Genomic DNA, 16,950 nt, shown 5'->3' with positions numbered 1-16,950 from the left:
TGTAAACATGTTTACAGTTTAGAAAGTAGAGGTGCCTTTGAGCCTCTAAACTAAAATTTTGTAGGGTCTTTGGCGCTCTAATTTTAAATTTTAAAACGCATCAAGTGGCGCCCTAACTTACTTGGCGCCGCCCTACCCAGCCCCCCTTAAAACCGGCACTGCATAAATGTATATGTAAATAGGTATATAGTGTTGAGCACAGGTGTGGCCATGTTTATCTTGCGCGGGTAGCATTGCGCGCGGGTATGTTTTCGTCTTTGGATGCATTTTTCATTTTGATCGATCGTCGAACACAATGGTCATTTATATAAATGGTTAATTGAAAAGATATCGACTGTTTGTAAAGAGAGGATGATTGAAGTCTACGGTTGATGAGGAGGAGGACCGTGGTGGGCAGTGCTGGTCTTAACTGGATTACCATCCTTCTTTTTCCCGGCCTTGGGACCTTGCTACAGTTTCAGGCAGTGTCAACAAAAGCATAGAAACCCAAATGTTTGGATATAATTCTTGTAAATTGTGCTGTTTTATAAAATTTAATACAATGAGTGGATTAATTTTACCTTAAACTTTATTTGAAACAAAGGCTTTTAAATTGATAAGTTCATTGCTAATAATATCAGATTTTGAATTCGCGGTGAGCTTAATTTGAAGATCGGCTTTTTTCAGTCGATTGTTTGAATAGAATTTACCGAGTACAAATTTAGGACCTATGGCGCTCTAATTTTAATTTTAAAGCGCTTTTGGTGGATCGAGCGGCGCCCTAACTTATTTGGCGCTCTCGGGCACCGCCCAACCTAGCCCCCCCCTCCCCCTAAAACCGGTACTGGTGGTGGGGAACGGGAGGACCAAATTCGACATCCATCATCGTTTAACCCGCACACTGCGGGGCGCAACCGAGACTCATTCGTTCGATGCTATCATTGATGTATAATACACATAGATGGGCCCTGACGAGTGATTTTGGTCGGAGATCTTATCTTCACTAACTGACGGGTGCGGGGGGTTTAACTAGCGGGGAAGTTGAGTTTTTTTTCCCTACGACGCAGCGGTACCTACCTACCTACTAAGAGAAACTGTGCATGCGCCATGTATTTTGCATGAGCTAAAAGGGAGACCAGTATAACACGTGAGGGCGGATCTAGTGTATTATACATCAATGGTTGCTATATTAAATTCGATTAATATTACATTTTAAGTGACACTTATAAAACATGCGTAATAAAACAAATTCTTAGTTGCAATAATTTAATTCCAATATCAAGTTTTTTTAAAATTAGAATAGATAGATTAAAACCCAACCAGACAATCCACCCTAAATAGATTTGTTCATCACGTATCTAGCAAGTACCAAAATGCCACCCCAGGTTTCCTTGACCACCTGTTCGATATCAGATGGAGGAAGATCAAATCCTGGCTCCTCGCTTTTAGGGGGTAACTCAATTACATATGACAAGTTTACACCACCAGCACCCATAGCCCAATCACCGCTGCTCCCGGGGGAAGTATACTTCATTGCATCAGCACTGTTTGTAACAACATATTTTTCAGAGCCAGGAGCAGCCAGAGCGTCGATTGTACTAGCGACTTGATTACCCAGACTAATGAGCTCTTCTACATTGGGCGGAGAGCTACCATCATAGGCATAAGGATACATAAAGTATTTCCCATAACTGTGAATCGTTAGATAAGCCTTAACTCGAGACTTGTTGTCGTTGATCAGATTTCTAATGACTTGACTTTCAACTTCCGAGAAGGCGCTTGGACCGGAGAATAAAATCGAGCAAGGCTTACTGAAGTTTCCAATATTCGACCACTTAAAATCGTAGTTTCTATTAGCATCGACTCCTGGGCATTCGGTACTTGTAGCCATGGTCCTGGTCTTCCTCCACATTCTATCCTGAGAAATAAAATAACATCAACTACTGCAGATCATATGAAAACTTTAAACCATTTTGATTTGACTTACATCTGTATGAGTGTATTCATATCCATCTGGGTTGATCAAAGGTATGATGAACCAGTCTACGTTGTCAGCTACGTCACGTTCAGTGATATCTTCCACCAATTTGGTGATCATATACAAGGCAGTGGCTGGTGCGATCCATTCCCGAGCGTGAACGCCAGCATCAGATACGATGATTGGTTTGTTTGGATTATTGCCTCCATTTGATGAAATCTTAATTACTTTTATCTCCCTGCCTTCTTCTGTTGTGCCCAAAGTTTCTACTGTAACTCTAGTCGGATATTTTTCTGCCAATACGTCTAAATATGCATTGATCTGAAAACAACAACTTATTAAAATCAAAAAATATATACATAAAATCAATTGCGTGTTCAAGTCGTCACCTCGTCATATCTGTTGTAACTAGTGAAGCTAATTGTTCCGTTTAATCTGTTCATTCTAGCCATTTTTTGTTGCTTGATCTCAGCTTCAATTACACTATAATACAATAACATACATTTTTACATACCAATATAAAGTACGAATTGTAATGAGAGCTTTATATGTACCTCTTGGGATCTTCAATCACCACTTCAAATGGTATATTTGCAGATTTTAGAACTAATTCAAACTGGTCAAGCGATTCCTTAAGCACAAGTACCCTTGCAATTCTTCCGAGAACATGAGCACGTTGCCATACATCTACACCCGGAATCTGTTCCACACTTGATGCAACCAATAGATGCTTCTTGGTCATAGGTTTCACATCGTAGACCTTGCTCCTGCAAAAATTATAAACATTATAATTATATTTTACTCAATCACAGATTATAAGAGATATTTTAAAGAACTCACCCTTCCAAGTACTCATGGCTACCGTATACGAAGACGAACAACGCGACAAACAAGAAAGCCAATACCTTCATTTTAGCAAAGTGAATGTTTGAGCTCAAAACAGTTGTCTTTTATACTATTCGGCTGACTTCGAAACGGATACAAATAGCTATTGATCAAATTTAAGTCAATCAGACGTCACATTACTTATAACTTTCTTGCTGATGATCACATTGTGTATGTCAGTTATCAGTTTTCTCGGATAAGAAACCCAGTTTATGTTCGTTTCACGATCTTCGTCATCGTCATAACTTCCGAAATGACGGTTTGAGGTGCTACTACTCTTTGTTTGATACTGTTTCATTATTGTAAAACGATTGTCTGTGAGAAACCTTGTCGAGTCTGTGAGAAGCCTATGATTCATTTTCAGGATTTGGGTCATTGTGGAAAACTGGTAAAATTTCCCGGCGTTACAAACTGTAAGTTTGCATTTCGAACAAATAAACAATCGCCTTTATATGGTAGTTTCTTCTTATACGCATCTTCGAACCTCAAGCATACCTGGCTTATGAATATTTATTCCAATGTGTGTGTGTGTTCCGAGCCACAGGTGTGATATATGTATGTGGTTACAACTCCGTTTAATTGAGCCTCAATGTAACCTCACAGTCTGAGCGACACTTGACCATTGCGTTCCATATGAGGTGCGATTAGAATGTGACTGGCAGTTTATTTACTCGCATGTCTCCGTCAATCGCACGACACTTCTCCGTACTGGGTTCAATTGAACACTTTTGAACCCGTACTGTGGTGGTGAATTAAATTGATTTAAAATTGCAAGGATGCGTTTTATATTTTAACGTGGAAAATTCATCGGAAAAGTTGATGTAATGTATTCTAAAAAAAATAATGAAATTCGACAAATGCACGGTTCAGTAAGAGTATCTTTGTTTTCAATACATATTGAGAGCACACATTCATATAATTCTGTTAAAAATCATTCCGAATACTATTATTTTCAGTAAAATTTTGTGGTCACATTGTATCATATTTAGTAAGCTAAATATTTGACATATAACTGCGGTTAATATTATTACTTGCACGGAATTCATGAAATGCAGATGCATTTCAATTCAAGAAAAGTTGGCAATTGGTAGTACATACCAGATTTAAGAAACATTACTGTGCGAAAATCTTTTTTCATTTGTACATACATACATATGTAGGTTTTCATTTCATATACTTGAATAAGCGATACTGAATAAGTTTACTTGAGGTGTGTGTGCATTTGCACGGCACATTTCAGGTATTATTTCCTAACGCATGCGCGCTTTATGTGTTCATGCGTTGTTGTTTATTTTGTCCTTGGTTATGTACAGTGTGGTTTTTTTTTTATTAGAACGGTGATGTGCGGTTGTTTTTGTGCGATATTCATGAACAACCGTCTCGTTCTCCGACGAAAGGGTCTCTTAGACTGTATTCGTTGGGGGGGATGGTGGCCTCATGTTGAGGGCTTTAAGGGTAAAATTCCTTGACATTTAAAGCGGGCTTAGAATTAGATTAGTCATGTTTAAGGTCTGTTCATACCTATCCAGCACGACCCGAATTCTGCAAGTACGGACAGTATTCTTTAGTACATTTTATATGGACGCGCATGATTGCACATGCGTGAATGGAGTATGAATACGTCCATATAATGTACCAAAGAATACTATCCGCACTTGCAGGACATCTGCAGGATACGGGTCGTGCTGGATAGGTATTAACAGATCTTTAAGCGGTTTATATTACAAATACCGAGCGAAGCCGGGTAAAACCACTAGTAAATAATATTATTATTATAAAACCAATAAAGATGTTTTCAATCTGAAATTAACATAGATGTCAATAATACATAGATCTGCCCTCACACTTTATACTGGTCTCCCTTTTGGCGCATGCAAAATACATGGCGCATGCACACTTTCTCTCAGTAGGTAGTTAGCTTCTAAGTAGGAAAGGTCGATTGTGGAGATCTTGTCAATAGATATACGGAGATCTAGTCGTCACTAACTGAAGGGTGCGGGGGTTTTAAAAAGGTTTTAATTGCGGGGGAAGTGAAAAAAACACCGACCGCTGCGTCGTAGGGAAAAAACCTTTTTTTTACCAACTTCCCCGCTAGTTAAACCCCTCGCACCCGTTAGTGACGCCAAGATCTCCGACCAAAATCACGCGTCAGGGCCCATCTATGTGTATTATATATCGGTCTCCGTGACGAGACAGAATGTTAAATTACAGTTGTATCTTGCTCGCGCAAATTAAGTGAGTATGTACCGTTTACCATGCACCCTTTTTTTTTTTTGATCTTTCGCCTTAAGATCTTTCGATTTTCGATCTTTGCCTTCCGATATTTGCGTTTTCCGTAATTTAACATTCTGGCTCGTCACGTAGACCCCTGCTGGATAAGGGTCGTGCTGGATATGTATGAACAGACCTTTAAGCGGTTTATATTACAAATACCGAGCGAAGCCAGGTAAAACCACTAGTAAATAATATTATTATTATAAAAACAATAAAGATGTTTTCAATCTGAAATTAATTATTAAAATTTTGGGAGTTTAGAAACGAGAAGCAGAGCATTTGAATACAATTCTTTTTTATTTTTAAGAATTTGAAATATGCCTAATTTAGAAATGAATTATTTCATTTTTGTTATCAATAATTGCGTCACATTGCCATGTCAACGTACTGTGAGTCACAGGGGTGTGATTCGGCAGTCTGGTAACACTGGAGCCAGACGGCTGTCATCGTTTCCACAGCGATCCAAAATGTTTCGCACGAATAACAATTTCGACAAGTTGCTCGGTAATTACAACTGCTCTATTCGATCTGCGATAGTTCGGTACGCGATCTGCGATCATTTGTGATTGATTTCATTATTATTTTGCGTTGCAGACAGGGCGACCAGCAATCTGCGGCTCGACCCCGACTGGCCCTCCATTTTGCAGATATGCGACTTGATACGTCAAAATGATTGCAAGTAAGCGGCTCTCATTCTCACTCCGTTCATTTTCATGTTCTTTGTCTGCGACCGTTGACCTCGCTGAACTTTCGTCTGACCGCAAGGTTGTTTAGTACGTTTTAGGCCTCAGGCCATGTTACAGATGAGACAGCCATAACGTCAACTATAACGCCCTTGACACTTTTGAACAAAATTTAAAAATATTGACTAAACACCACATATGCATATTCTGAAAATACGATTTTTTTAATATATTATACATAACTATAGGTTTTTTCTTGTGAAAAAGTTTTAGAACTCAAAAATACACTTTGAATTTTTAATATATTTGAAAAAACATATCTTGAGTAGAAGCAACTTGTGCAGTGTCTTACCCAAACTGATTTCTGTACGAATTAACTATAGTTTTTACATTACCACTTGCACCGTCTTCGATAATATATTTCAAGTGCTACTAATAATCTTGAATGAATTTGAAATTTACAATTTCATATCCACTACTTATTTTTTTTAACCTTTTGCCCGCGGCAATAAATATAGCGAACAAGCCCTGTACGCGGCACCTTTTTCTCGAATTTAGCAATTGAGTTTTCGACCTTAAATACAGATTTTAATATTTACTCAAGTAACCAGATATGTTAATTAACACATAAAGTATTATTTTAAACAATAAAATACATAATATATCTCGTAGTTTTGGATTAATTGTCAAATAATCATTCTTCATAATTGTATGAAGATGTGACGTCACATAAATGAGGTTTCAGTATGGTTCCACAAAAAACTAATTTTTGACTGGTATATATTCATTTTAAGCAAATTGAATGGATGGCATTCAACTCTCAGTAATATATTCAACCAATTTTGAACCTTTAAACAGTTGAAATAGGCGCATATAAGCCTAAAAATCCTGTGCAAAGTTCAGAAATTATATGGAAGACAGCCGCGCTACAGACTTGTCGCCCAAAGTATACATTTTTCAGCTTTAGGTACTGATGAGCAAAAGTAGCTTACTTACTAGCCATTTTTCAACAGACGTGACGTCACATAAACGAGGTTTCAGTATGGTTCCACAAAAAACTAATTTTTGACTGGTATATATTCATTTTAAGCAAATTGAATAGATGGCATTCAACTCTCGGTAATATATTCAACCAATTTTGAACCTTAAAACAGTTGAAATAGGCGCATATAAGCCTCAAAATCCTGTGCAAAGTTCAGAAATTATATGGAAGACAGCCGCGCTACAGACTTGTCGCCCAAAGTATACATTTTTCAGCTTTAGGTACTGATGAGCAAAAGTAGCTTACTTACTAGCCATTTTTCAACAGACGTGACGTCACATAAACGAGGTTTCAGTATGGTTCCACAAAAAACTAATTTTGACTGGTATATATTCATTTTAAGCAAATTTAATAGATGGCATTCAACTCTCAGTAATATATTCAACCAATTTTGAACCTTAAAACAGTTGAAATAGGCGCATATAAGGCTCAAAATCCCGTGCAAAGTTCATAAATTCTATGGAAGACAGCCGCGCTACAGACTTGTCGCCCAAAGCTTCCATAGAAGACGGTCGCGGGCAAACGGTTAACATCGTTGGTTCAATATAATACAGTTAAAGTATTTTGACGGAATGCAGTAAATCTTAATTTTCGGGTACGAAAAAGTGATTTGGCTTCTTCTTCTTAATGCCGTGTCTGCATCCGGACGTTGGCGACCACCTCGTCGATTATTTGCAGATATCCGCATCGGTCTTCAGCGGCTCGGAATAGCTCTTTGGCGCTCATATCGATCCACATGCGCATTTCAGCTAGTACCTGCAAATAGCCACAACCTAGTTTTAAAAAAGTTATAAATCATAAAAAATCTAACATTTTATAACGAAAAATATAATGTCAGCTAAAAAAATGTATCATATAAGGTTTGTATTGAATATATCTCCAATCTGTTTCTTTTTCCAGTCCAAAGTATGCCGTCACTGCGATCAAAAAGAAAATCACTTCTCCAAATCCCCACCAGGCAATGTTTGCTCTGCTCGTTTTAGAAAGCATAGTGAAAAATTGTGGTATGATTAATTTACACATATATTTCAAATCGGTCTCCGTGACGAGACAGAATGTTAAATTACAGAAAACGCAAATATCGGAAGGCAAAGATCGAAAATCTTAAGTCGAAAGATAAAAAAAAATGGTGCATGGTAAACGGTACATACTCACGTACACACTCACTTAATTTGCGCGAGCAGGATACAACAGGAACAAGAGGAACAGGCTTTTCCTCCCGTATTAATGTGCGCGCGCAGAATACGGGAGGAAAAGCTTGTTCTTCTTGTTTCTGTTGTATCCTGCTCGCGCAAATTAAGTGAGTATGTACCGTTTACCATGCACCATTTTTTTTTTGATCTTTCGACTTAAGATCTTTCGATTTTCGATCTTTGCCTTCCGATATTTGTGTTTTCTGTAATTTAACATTCTGTCTCGTCACGTAGACCCATTTCAAATGATACGAAAATTTCAACACATTAATATACGTTTTAAATTACAGGCTCGGGCGTACACGAAGAAGTCGCTTCGGTATCGAACTGTGAATCGTTCCGATCTTTGGTCAAAAGCACCGAACATGAAAACGTGCGTTCCAAATTATTAGAACTGATGCAAACGTGGGCATACGCCTTCAGAAACATCACCAAATACAGAACAGTTCAGGTATAATAACGCTTTTTATATCTTATACGGTTTCTCTTCGTACCGCTGATTTAACCAAGTTAATTCAATTAGCTTTCATATCCCTCAGCGTATACATCGTTCGTACATACATATATAAATTAACATATAAACGTGTCAATATGACGGCTCCGTTTATCAGAGTACATATTAACCTTTGATTATTAGTTACACGTACTGTGTTTTAAGCAGTGTTTTAATTTATGAAATTATTTATTTTCAGGACGCTGTTAATATATTGAAAGCCGAAGGTTATAAATTTCCGCAATTGAAGGAATCGGATGCGATGTTTTCGGCTGATAGTGCTCCCGAATGGGCTGACGGTGATGTTTGTAACAGGTGATGCAATGCTTCTACTATAATTAAAAATTTTGCAAAAATAAATATGTATTATTAACACACAGGATACCGTGCGCACAAATTTGTGCGTTTGAAAAACTTCCTTTGGCTACTGTGTGCATAAATTTGTGCGTTGCGTCACTCCTACTTCATATAAAGAAAAAACACGTTGAACCTTGTTTTTTTTGTAATGTATTCATATCGGGGCTTAGTAAAAGATGTCGCTGGTGATATTTAACTAAAATAATTTAAAAAAAGTCGATATTGAAAAATCCAGAAGGTTAGAAACTGTACTATAGCAAATGTACCAAATATTTCTTTAAATTTACAAAATATTTCTTTGGTTATGCCGAAGATGTCTCAAATTTTATTTTATTTAACCAAAGCGTAGATGAGGTTTGTAAAAATAATAGAACAGATCGTCATCGACCTTCTCAGAGGTTCGAAACCAGCGAAAATTTCATTAGTGTACGAATTTCATATTGTGTTTAAATAACGTGTGTGTGTGTAAATAATAAAAATATGTAATACTATCAAAAACCATAAAGTAAGTGAGTTTATCGATAATATATTATAATATAAAGGAAACTTTTAAATAAATATTGTGTACATATCTACCAATCAATCACATGTGAATATCTACATAAGGGGTGCAGTTTGCTGGGTGAATGCTTTTTTTGTGTTTTTAGCTGAATAAATATGTTTGATTTTTTTTATATTCATGTTCTGAAGAAAATATCACCATTGTTTACTATGTGCCCTTTTATATTTCTTCGGTAATTTATTGCCTACACTTGACTCCTGGTTACTAACCACTGCACTAGGTAATAAACACATTTTGGGAGGACCTTTTTTTTCTCACATCTGTTTTATGTTCCTCTTAGATTTTGCCGATGTCCTAAAATTCTGTCACTGATATTGTCATTTATGACACAATTTCGAAGAAAGAGGATTAACCTTGTTCTGATGACCGCAATTTCAAAGCGCATATGGAATTGCATCTGACTGCATTGTATTTATAGGTTTCAAATAACGACATTTGTTGTTTTTGTTACACAAAAGTTCACTGCTGCTAGAATTTTTTTGTTTATTTATAAAATATGTATATTTGCCATATTTATACACGTTTTAATTATTTATTTTATTAGTACGCGACTCACAGTTTGACTTTTACTGATTTTACAATTACGAAATTTTAAGATAGTCCATACGAAACTGCATTTCAAATTTCACTTTTATACGTTTACTGGTAAAAGAGATATGACATTTTAAACAGTTACTGTTTTATGCAAAGATTAGCGCAAATTCTCCCCGCCGCACGCCTGTTTCTTTAGCAATAGCCCGTGGTATCCTATGTGTTAAATCATTATTTATATATTTTATAGGTGCCGTGTGCCGTTTTCTTTGGTGCAACGGAAACATCATTGTCGTGCATGCGGACAAGTTTTCTGTCAACAGTGCAGTGCCAAGACGGCCACGTTGCCCAAATTCGGCATAGAAAAAGAAGTGAGTGCTTTCTTCGACGTCTCTAATGTATAATTTACAATGTGATTTAATTTAAGCGCTCGATTGCTCATTTCAGGTGAGGGTTTGCGATGCTTGTTTGGAGCAGGTGACTAAACCGCCGAGTGCTGGTGCAGCTGTCAAGACTGAAACGGATTCGCCTACCGTCTACGTAGCTAATACCCAAGAAAGCCAAGTAAAATCGAGTTGTTTTCCTTCATTGGTTGTGTATTTTAATTTTTGTTCATTGTCTTGATACGCTTGAATTGTAGGCACCTCCTCGCAAAACTGCCGAAGAGCTGCAGGAAGAGGAAGAAATTCAACTCGCGCTCGCTCTAAGTCAATCGGAAGCCGAGCAAAAGGAGAAGGAAAAACAACGTGTTGCTCCAGTGGCACACGTCGTTCCCGCCGTGACTCAACATCATCAATCTCACGGTATTGATACATATTATGCTAGGTTTTAAGTTACATGACACATTTCAGGGTCATTTCTTGAGCTTTGTATTAGTTTTGGATATGGTGGTTGTCACACGAGTGATTCTTTCAAATTTTTTTGTTCTTGAAGGGAAGCTTATTTTGCTTAATTTACAAAAAGCATTCTGAAATTTGTCAATCAAATTCATCTCTTTTCATATTCGTCTTCTTTCTCGTTTGCTCAATGCTGATTGTTGTGGTCATTTCTATCATCTGGGATCCGGGGATACGCTCCTCCTGGTCTTGTGTCAAATTGAAAGCAGCATTTAGGGACGATCCTATCAGTTCTTAATTTTATTTGACCATCGTATAGGAAACTGTCCTCTTGCTCGTTATCTGAAGTGTTTCAGTGACTACCAGCTTCTCTAGACTCTTCACATCCTTCCTGGCAATATGGCCAAAGTAGGAAAAAATTATATTCCTACATGTTGTAGAGAGTCTCTTCGAAACTGCCAGCTCTTTCAGGATGGAGTCGTTCTTGCTGTCTGTTGAATACGCAGCATCTGCCTCCAGCACCACATTTTGAAGGCATCTAACATCTAATTTTCATATTATCATTCCCTTAATTTATAGGAAGTCCACCGAGTTCGGCTCCGCCTGCTGAACTTTCTCGTTATCTTGACCGTAACTATTGGGAACAGCGTGTGCAGCCTTCCGGTCTCCAATTGGATCCGCCGTCAGCGCCGACTCCTTCTCCGGGTCCCACTCCTAATCCTGTGATTAGCGATCCTATCATAAATAAGATAGCATCGTTGAAATTTGAAAATGGAGGTGCGCCCGATCCTGAAATGGAGGAATTCATCACAACGTTGAAGTCGCAAGTTGAAATATTCGTAAATAGGATGAAAAGTAATTCTTCAAGGTAATATTATCTTTTGAAATACATATGCATATAAAACTGAGGGATTGTAATTAGAAGTATGTATGTGTTGTTTTTATTTATCAGGGGACGTTCTATTGCAAACGATAGTTCGGTACAGACGCTATTCATGAACATTACGACAATGCACTCTCGACTGCTGCGTTACATTCAACTACAAGATGACAACAGAGTGCATTATGAAAAGCTTCAGGACAAGTTGACTCAAGTGAAAGATTCGAGGGCGGCCTTAGACGTTTTACGCGAAGAACATGCTGAAAGATTACGACGAGCAGCCGAACAAGCTGAATTACAACGTCAATTGCAAATGGCGCATAAATTAGACGTTATGCGTAAAAAGAAACAAGAATATCTGCAGTATCAGCGGCAGTTAGCTCTTCAACGAGTTCAAGTATGTTGTTTTAAATAGATACATGTGTTTATATAAGAGTAATTTCAAGCGTTTATTTTAATTTTATATTTGTTTTCAGGAGCAAGAACGTGAAATGCAAATGCGACAGGAACAGCAAAAGCATCAGTACATGCTTGGAGGCACAGGGCCTTTCTTCATGCAGGGTAGTCCAGTTCATCAGTATCATTCGGCGCAACAGCCACCAGCCTTCAATCAAGGATATCCATCGATGATGCCCGGTTTACACCAGACGTCTCAAATGGTACCCGAAGCTCACAACATGATCAGACAACCGACCCCGCAAGGTGCTCAACCCAATCAACTGCCTCAACAGAACCTATCGATGCAACAACCTGGACATATGAGTCATATTCCTCCTATGAACATGCAAATGCCTCCTATGTCTCAATCGCAGCAAGGCCCGCAGATCAATCCAATGTCTCAAATGAGCCAAATGCCACCTGGCATGCCTCCTGCAGGCATCATGATCAGACCCGGAATGAATATGAACCAATTGCCTCACATGAACATGCCTAATCAACACGGAAATCAAAATTCGCCACAAGGTCCTCAATTGCCTCATCAATCTCAAATGAACAAACCGCCCCAAATGAACATGCAGAATCCGCAAGTGATGCAAGGTTCGCAATCTATGCAACAACCCCAACACATGGGCCCTCAAGGACCGCAGATCAATCCGGCTCTAGGGCCGATGCAGCAAATCCCACCACATGGACAACCGATGCCTCCACATCAACAAATGGGACAGCAACAGACACAGATTAATCAAAACGGACCTCAGCTGAATCAACAGAATTCTCAGATGAGCCAGCAGGTGGTCGGTCAACAGCCACATCAGATGCATTCTAAAGGTATGCCGATAATGTACATGGATCCTCAAATGAACCAGCAGATGGGGCAGATGCCACAGATGATGCAAATGGGCCACCAAGGGCCCCACATGGGACAGATTCCACCGCAGATGTCCAATATGAATCAAAACATGCCACCGGGACATCAACCGCAGCAGATGGGTATGATCAATAATCAAATGCCGCCTAGTCAAATGGTCAATCAACAGATCCCACAAGGGATGAATCAAAATCAAGTGCCGCACAATAATCAACCTGCCGGTGTTCCACCGGTCATGGATCAGAAAAGTGTAAACAGTCAGATAAATAATCTGTCCCCGACTGGTACAGGACCTGTGAATGGTCTGAACAATCAAGGGTCACCCGTTCCGGCTCCGTTGAATCAAAACCCCGTCTCTCCGCCTAAACAACAGCATGTTCCGCCAGTGGAAGAGAGTTCCACTGCAGAACTGATAAGTTTTGATTAATTAAATAAGAGCTAAGCATTACATATTATATAAAAAAATTTAAATTGTAGAATATTTAATATATTATTATTATTATTGAAATTACAAAAATATTATTATAATATTATTATAATTTTTTTTATTGTTATTAAAACGCATATTAAATATACAAGTATGAAGTTACGTGTAGTATGTTTCACCAAAATTATTAGGTCTAGATTTTAAATGTTACAGAATTGTGTTGAAATTTATTGTACTTTTATTTTTAATATCACATTTTTTTATATTAATCAATATTTACAAAATGTAATCACTTTGAGCAATAAATATATATACCTCAGCTTCGATGATGTATTTTATTTATTTGGTTGATACACCAGTGTTTACGTGTTGTCTGATGAGAAAAGTGACAACTCAAAATACTCCCTAAAATTAAACGGCAAAATACTGTTTTGAAACTTGTAAAACATAATAAAGTTCGGATTTTTCAGTTCGACTAAAAATTATCAATTTACCGAATGATTTCAACAAAAATAATATATGGAAATCAACTAAATGTAATTGAAAGGGAGACTAGTGAATGGGAATTTTCTTGATTTCTATTTTGAAAACTTATTGTGGAGAATTAAACAGTAACAAAACTCTTGTTGTATAATTCATATAACCCTGGCTTTACACGATCAGGATGGATTAGACCGGCACCGCGCCTGCGCCGGCTACTAGGCGCTGTGTTGTATGGATGGGTATGCAATATTACAGATGAACCGGATGAATCCTAACCGGTAGATTCATCCGACCCGCCTGAAACATTGTATACTCATCCATACAACACAACACCTAGTTACCGACGCAGGCACGGTGCCGGTCTAATCCATCCTGCCCGTCTAAAGCCGGGCTAAGATATTGAAAGACTAGGACAAGTTAATACGTGATATTACATATATAGCGGTTGAAGTTAAGGCTAAGTTAACTCCATGAACTAGATAATTTCGTGATTTATCTTGAAGTTAGGCTAAGGGCGGTTTCAGACTATCGTTTTATACGCGCGTATAATCTCGTTTTTTGAAGTGCATGTAGGCGCGTATAGGCGCGTCGTTTTCCATACGCGCAACTCGTACGAGCGTAGACGCGCTTATAAGCTCGTATTATCCATGTTGATACTAAATCACCGAAAACGAAAACGCCGGAATAAGCCCGTGTACGCACGTCCGGTTTTTTAAAGCGCGAAAAGTAGCGCGCGTGTAAGCGCGTATGCCGAAACGACGGTATACGCGCAGAAAAATACGCTAGTCTGAAACCGCCCTTACTCCGTGACAAATATCTGTGTACAAAAATAAAGCTATGAGAGGTATTTTAAATGTTGGTAGATTAAAAAGATGTTAGATGAATTGGGATGGTTGAGTATTAGTAATAGTTTAAAGCTAAGCACACTATCGTTTGTTTATAAGTTAGATCATAAATTATTGCCTAATTACTTTGGTGATTTTATAATAAGGAATAGAGATGTAGGCGGGGTAGGATGTGTTGACCGTATCCCAGCCTAACGAAACACTGTTGTGCTTGTTTTAATAAAGTTTTATTGTTTGCCTAATTATTGTACAAAGGTATTATATTTGGGCAAAAGTATGTCGTTCAGCGGTCTCTGGATATGGTAGAGTATCGCTGGCTCGGCATTCAGCTATGTTCAGAAGGTCTCTGGATGCGGCAGTGTGTTGCTGGCTCGTCGTTCGGCTATGTTCAGAAGGTCTCTGGTTGCGGCAGTGTGTTGCTGGCTCGGCGTTCGGCTATGTTCAGAAGGTCTCTGGATGCGGCAGTGTGTTGCTGGCTCGTTGTTCGGCTATGTTCAGAAGGTCTCTGGATGCGGCAGTGTGTTGCTGGCTCGGCGTTCGGCTATGTTCGGAAGGTCTCTGGATACGGCAGTGTATTGCTGGCTCGTTCGGCTGGTTGATCTTCCAAGTCCGCGTAGTGTAGTGGTGGCAGGTCAGGAGCTGGATGTCGACTGGTCTGCTGCTGTGTGTCGACGCTTGCTGCTGTGGGTCGACTGGCGTTGTTTGGGTTGTACCTCCTTTTATAGTGTTTCTGGTTGCTGGCTGTTGTTGATGCGTAAGCGAGGAATGTGCTTTTGTCGATGGGGTAGACTTTTATAAATGTAAACTTTTTAGACGCTCGATGTAGTTTAATGGCTGCGGTGTGCTTCGACTGGTTTGGTTCCGCTCGGCTGGTAGGGGTGCTCCGCTTGAGTTTAGTTAAATGGCTGCAGGTGTGCTTCGACTGGTTTTGGGAATGTATTCTGCGTTGCAGTAAATGTTTTGATGAATGTGACGAGATTCCCACAGAGATAAACATAGTTTTATACTAGAAATAAGGACAAACTAGTTGTAAGTAGAGTAAGAAAAAATAAGACAGCTGGGGGTGTCTTTCACAGGGGTGTGCTAATGTATAACGCCCTCCCTGAGTGCATCAGGTCTTCTAAGACCATGGATACATTCTTGCGAGGAGTGAAGAGACACCTATGTATGTGAGAGATAGTACATATAAGTTAAATATAGTATGGAGGATGAACGAATGAGACTATAGGGGATGAACGAATGAGACGACTGGCATGTTAATGCACGTGTTTATTATATGACAGCTGAAGACAGAGTGAGTAGCAGCTGTCCGAACCCAGCCGGGTTGGTCCCCACTCGCAGGAAGGCAACCAAACTCGACCATGTCGTATAAGCGAGCCGCCACATCACTCCCCCCCCAGCATCAGCGATATCAAAATTACAAAGAAACAAATTTTACAAAAGAAAAAAGGTTATTGTTACACAAAAAGCAAAAAAATTATTGGGTGGGGAGAAAAAAATTGTTGACGTGGGTCATCCGCTGTGTAGGTATTCATCCGCCCTGAATGGTCGGTACATTCGAGGGCGGTGACGTCGCGAGCAGGACGGTGGCTGGTCCGATGGTCGGCGATGGATGCGATGCTGCGGCGGCGCCGCTCTTCCGAGGCTGATGTCGGTTGGTGGGGCGGCGGGGGCGGCAGGGGCATCGATGTGGTTGATGATACTCCGAGCTGGACTGTGAGTCGTTGTGGCTCGTGGAGGTGTTGTAGCGCTACCGCCCGTCTCGGCGTGACGACGCTCGTGGGGACGGACGGGGCCTTGATGATGATGATGATGATGGTGCTGAGGTGGTGTATGTCTTGTGGTGCTGGATGACCGTTCTATGTGTAGTGGATCGCGCATGACTCCACATCCAGCTGTCAAGATCGTCGTCTCATTCGCTCCCCCATTTTTTAAAAACACCTGTCGTCGACGTTGTGGCTGGACTCCAGTCGATAGGTAGATAGGTAGGTAGCCGTGTCTGCTCGTTTATTGTCACCCGCGGGCCGCGACGCGTGTTGATGGCGATGGGGGCGCGGCGGGTAGCTTCTCCCGCCTGGCTCGGCGAGGCAGGGATGAGCGGCATGTTGAAATTGATCGAGGCTGCGTGGCTCGATGTCGGGGGTCACCAGTATAGGGGATGAACGAATGAGACGACTGGCATGTTAATGCACG

General features: G+C 39.6%; 2 protein-coding genes across 2 annotated transcripts; one reads left to right on the top strand and one right to left on the bottom strand.

Annotated features, from left to right (window-relative positions):
* Window positions 1–1,233: 1,233 nt before the first annotated feature.
* On the bottom strand, window positions 1,234–4,624 carry LOC143913640 (carboxypeptidase B-like). The gene is made up of 5 exons (XM_077433540.1): window positions 2,798–4,624; window positions 2,512–2,724; window positions 2,347–2,440; window positions 1,967–2,278; window positions 1,234–1,897 (listed from the first exon to the last, which is right to left on the bottom strand). Exons 1-5 carry the CDS (start codon window positions 2,866–2,868, stop codon window positions 1,313–1,315), a joined length of 1,275 nt encoding a protein of 424 aa, XP_077289666.1. The 5' UTR covers window positions 2,869–4,624; the 3' UTR covers window positions 1,234–1,312.
* A 902-nt stretch (window positions 4,625–5,526) lies between these two features.
* Hrs (Hepatocyte growth factor regulated tyrosine kinase substrate) lies at window positions 5,527–13,559 on the top strand. Its single transcript, XM_077432594.1, has 11 exons — window positions 5,527–5,620; window positions 5,711–5,795; window positions 7,742–7,845; window positions 8,325–8,485; window positions 8,727–8,842; window positions 10,228–10,348; window positions 10,425–10,541; window positions 10,618–10,780; window positions 11,393–11,681; window positions 11,766–12,090; window positions 12,170–13,559. The coding sequence occupies exons 1-11, from the start codon at window positions 5,584–5,586 to the stop codon at window positions 13,427–13,429; spliced, it is 2,778 nt and encodes a 925-aa protein (XP_077288720.1). The 5' UTR covers window positions 5,527–5,583; the 3' UTR covers window positions 13,430–13,559.
* The last annotated feature ends 3,391 nt before the right edge of the window (window positions 13,560–16,950 follow it).

Source organism: Arctopsyche grandis, chromosome 6 (genome assembly GCF_051622035.1).
Source record: "Arctopsyche grandis isolate Sample6627 chromosome 6, ASM5162203v2, whole genome shotgun sequence".
In the NCBI taxonomy this organism is placed as follows: Eukaryota; Metazoa; Arthropoda; class Insecta; order Trichoptera; family Hydropsychidae; genus Arctopsyche; species Arctopsyche grandis.
The sequence above is the reverse complement of the archived record's forward strand: the minus strand, read 5'-3'. Positions and strand labels throughout refer to the sequence as shown.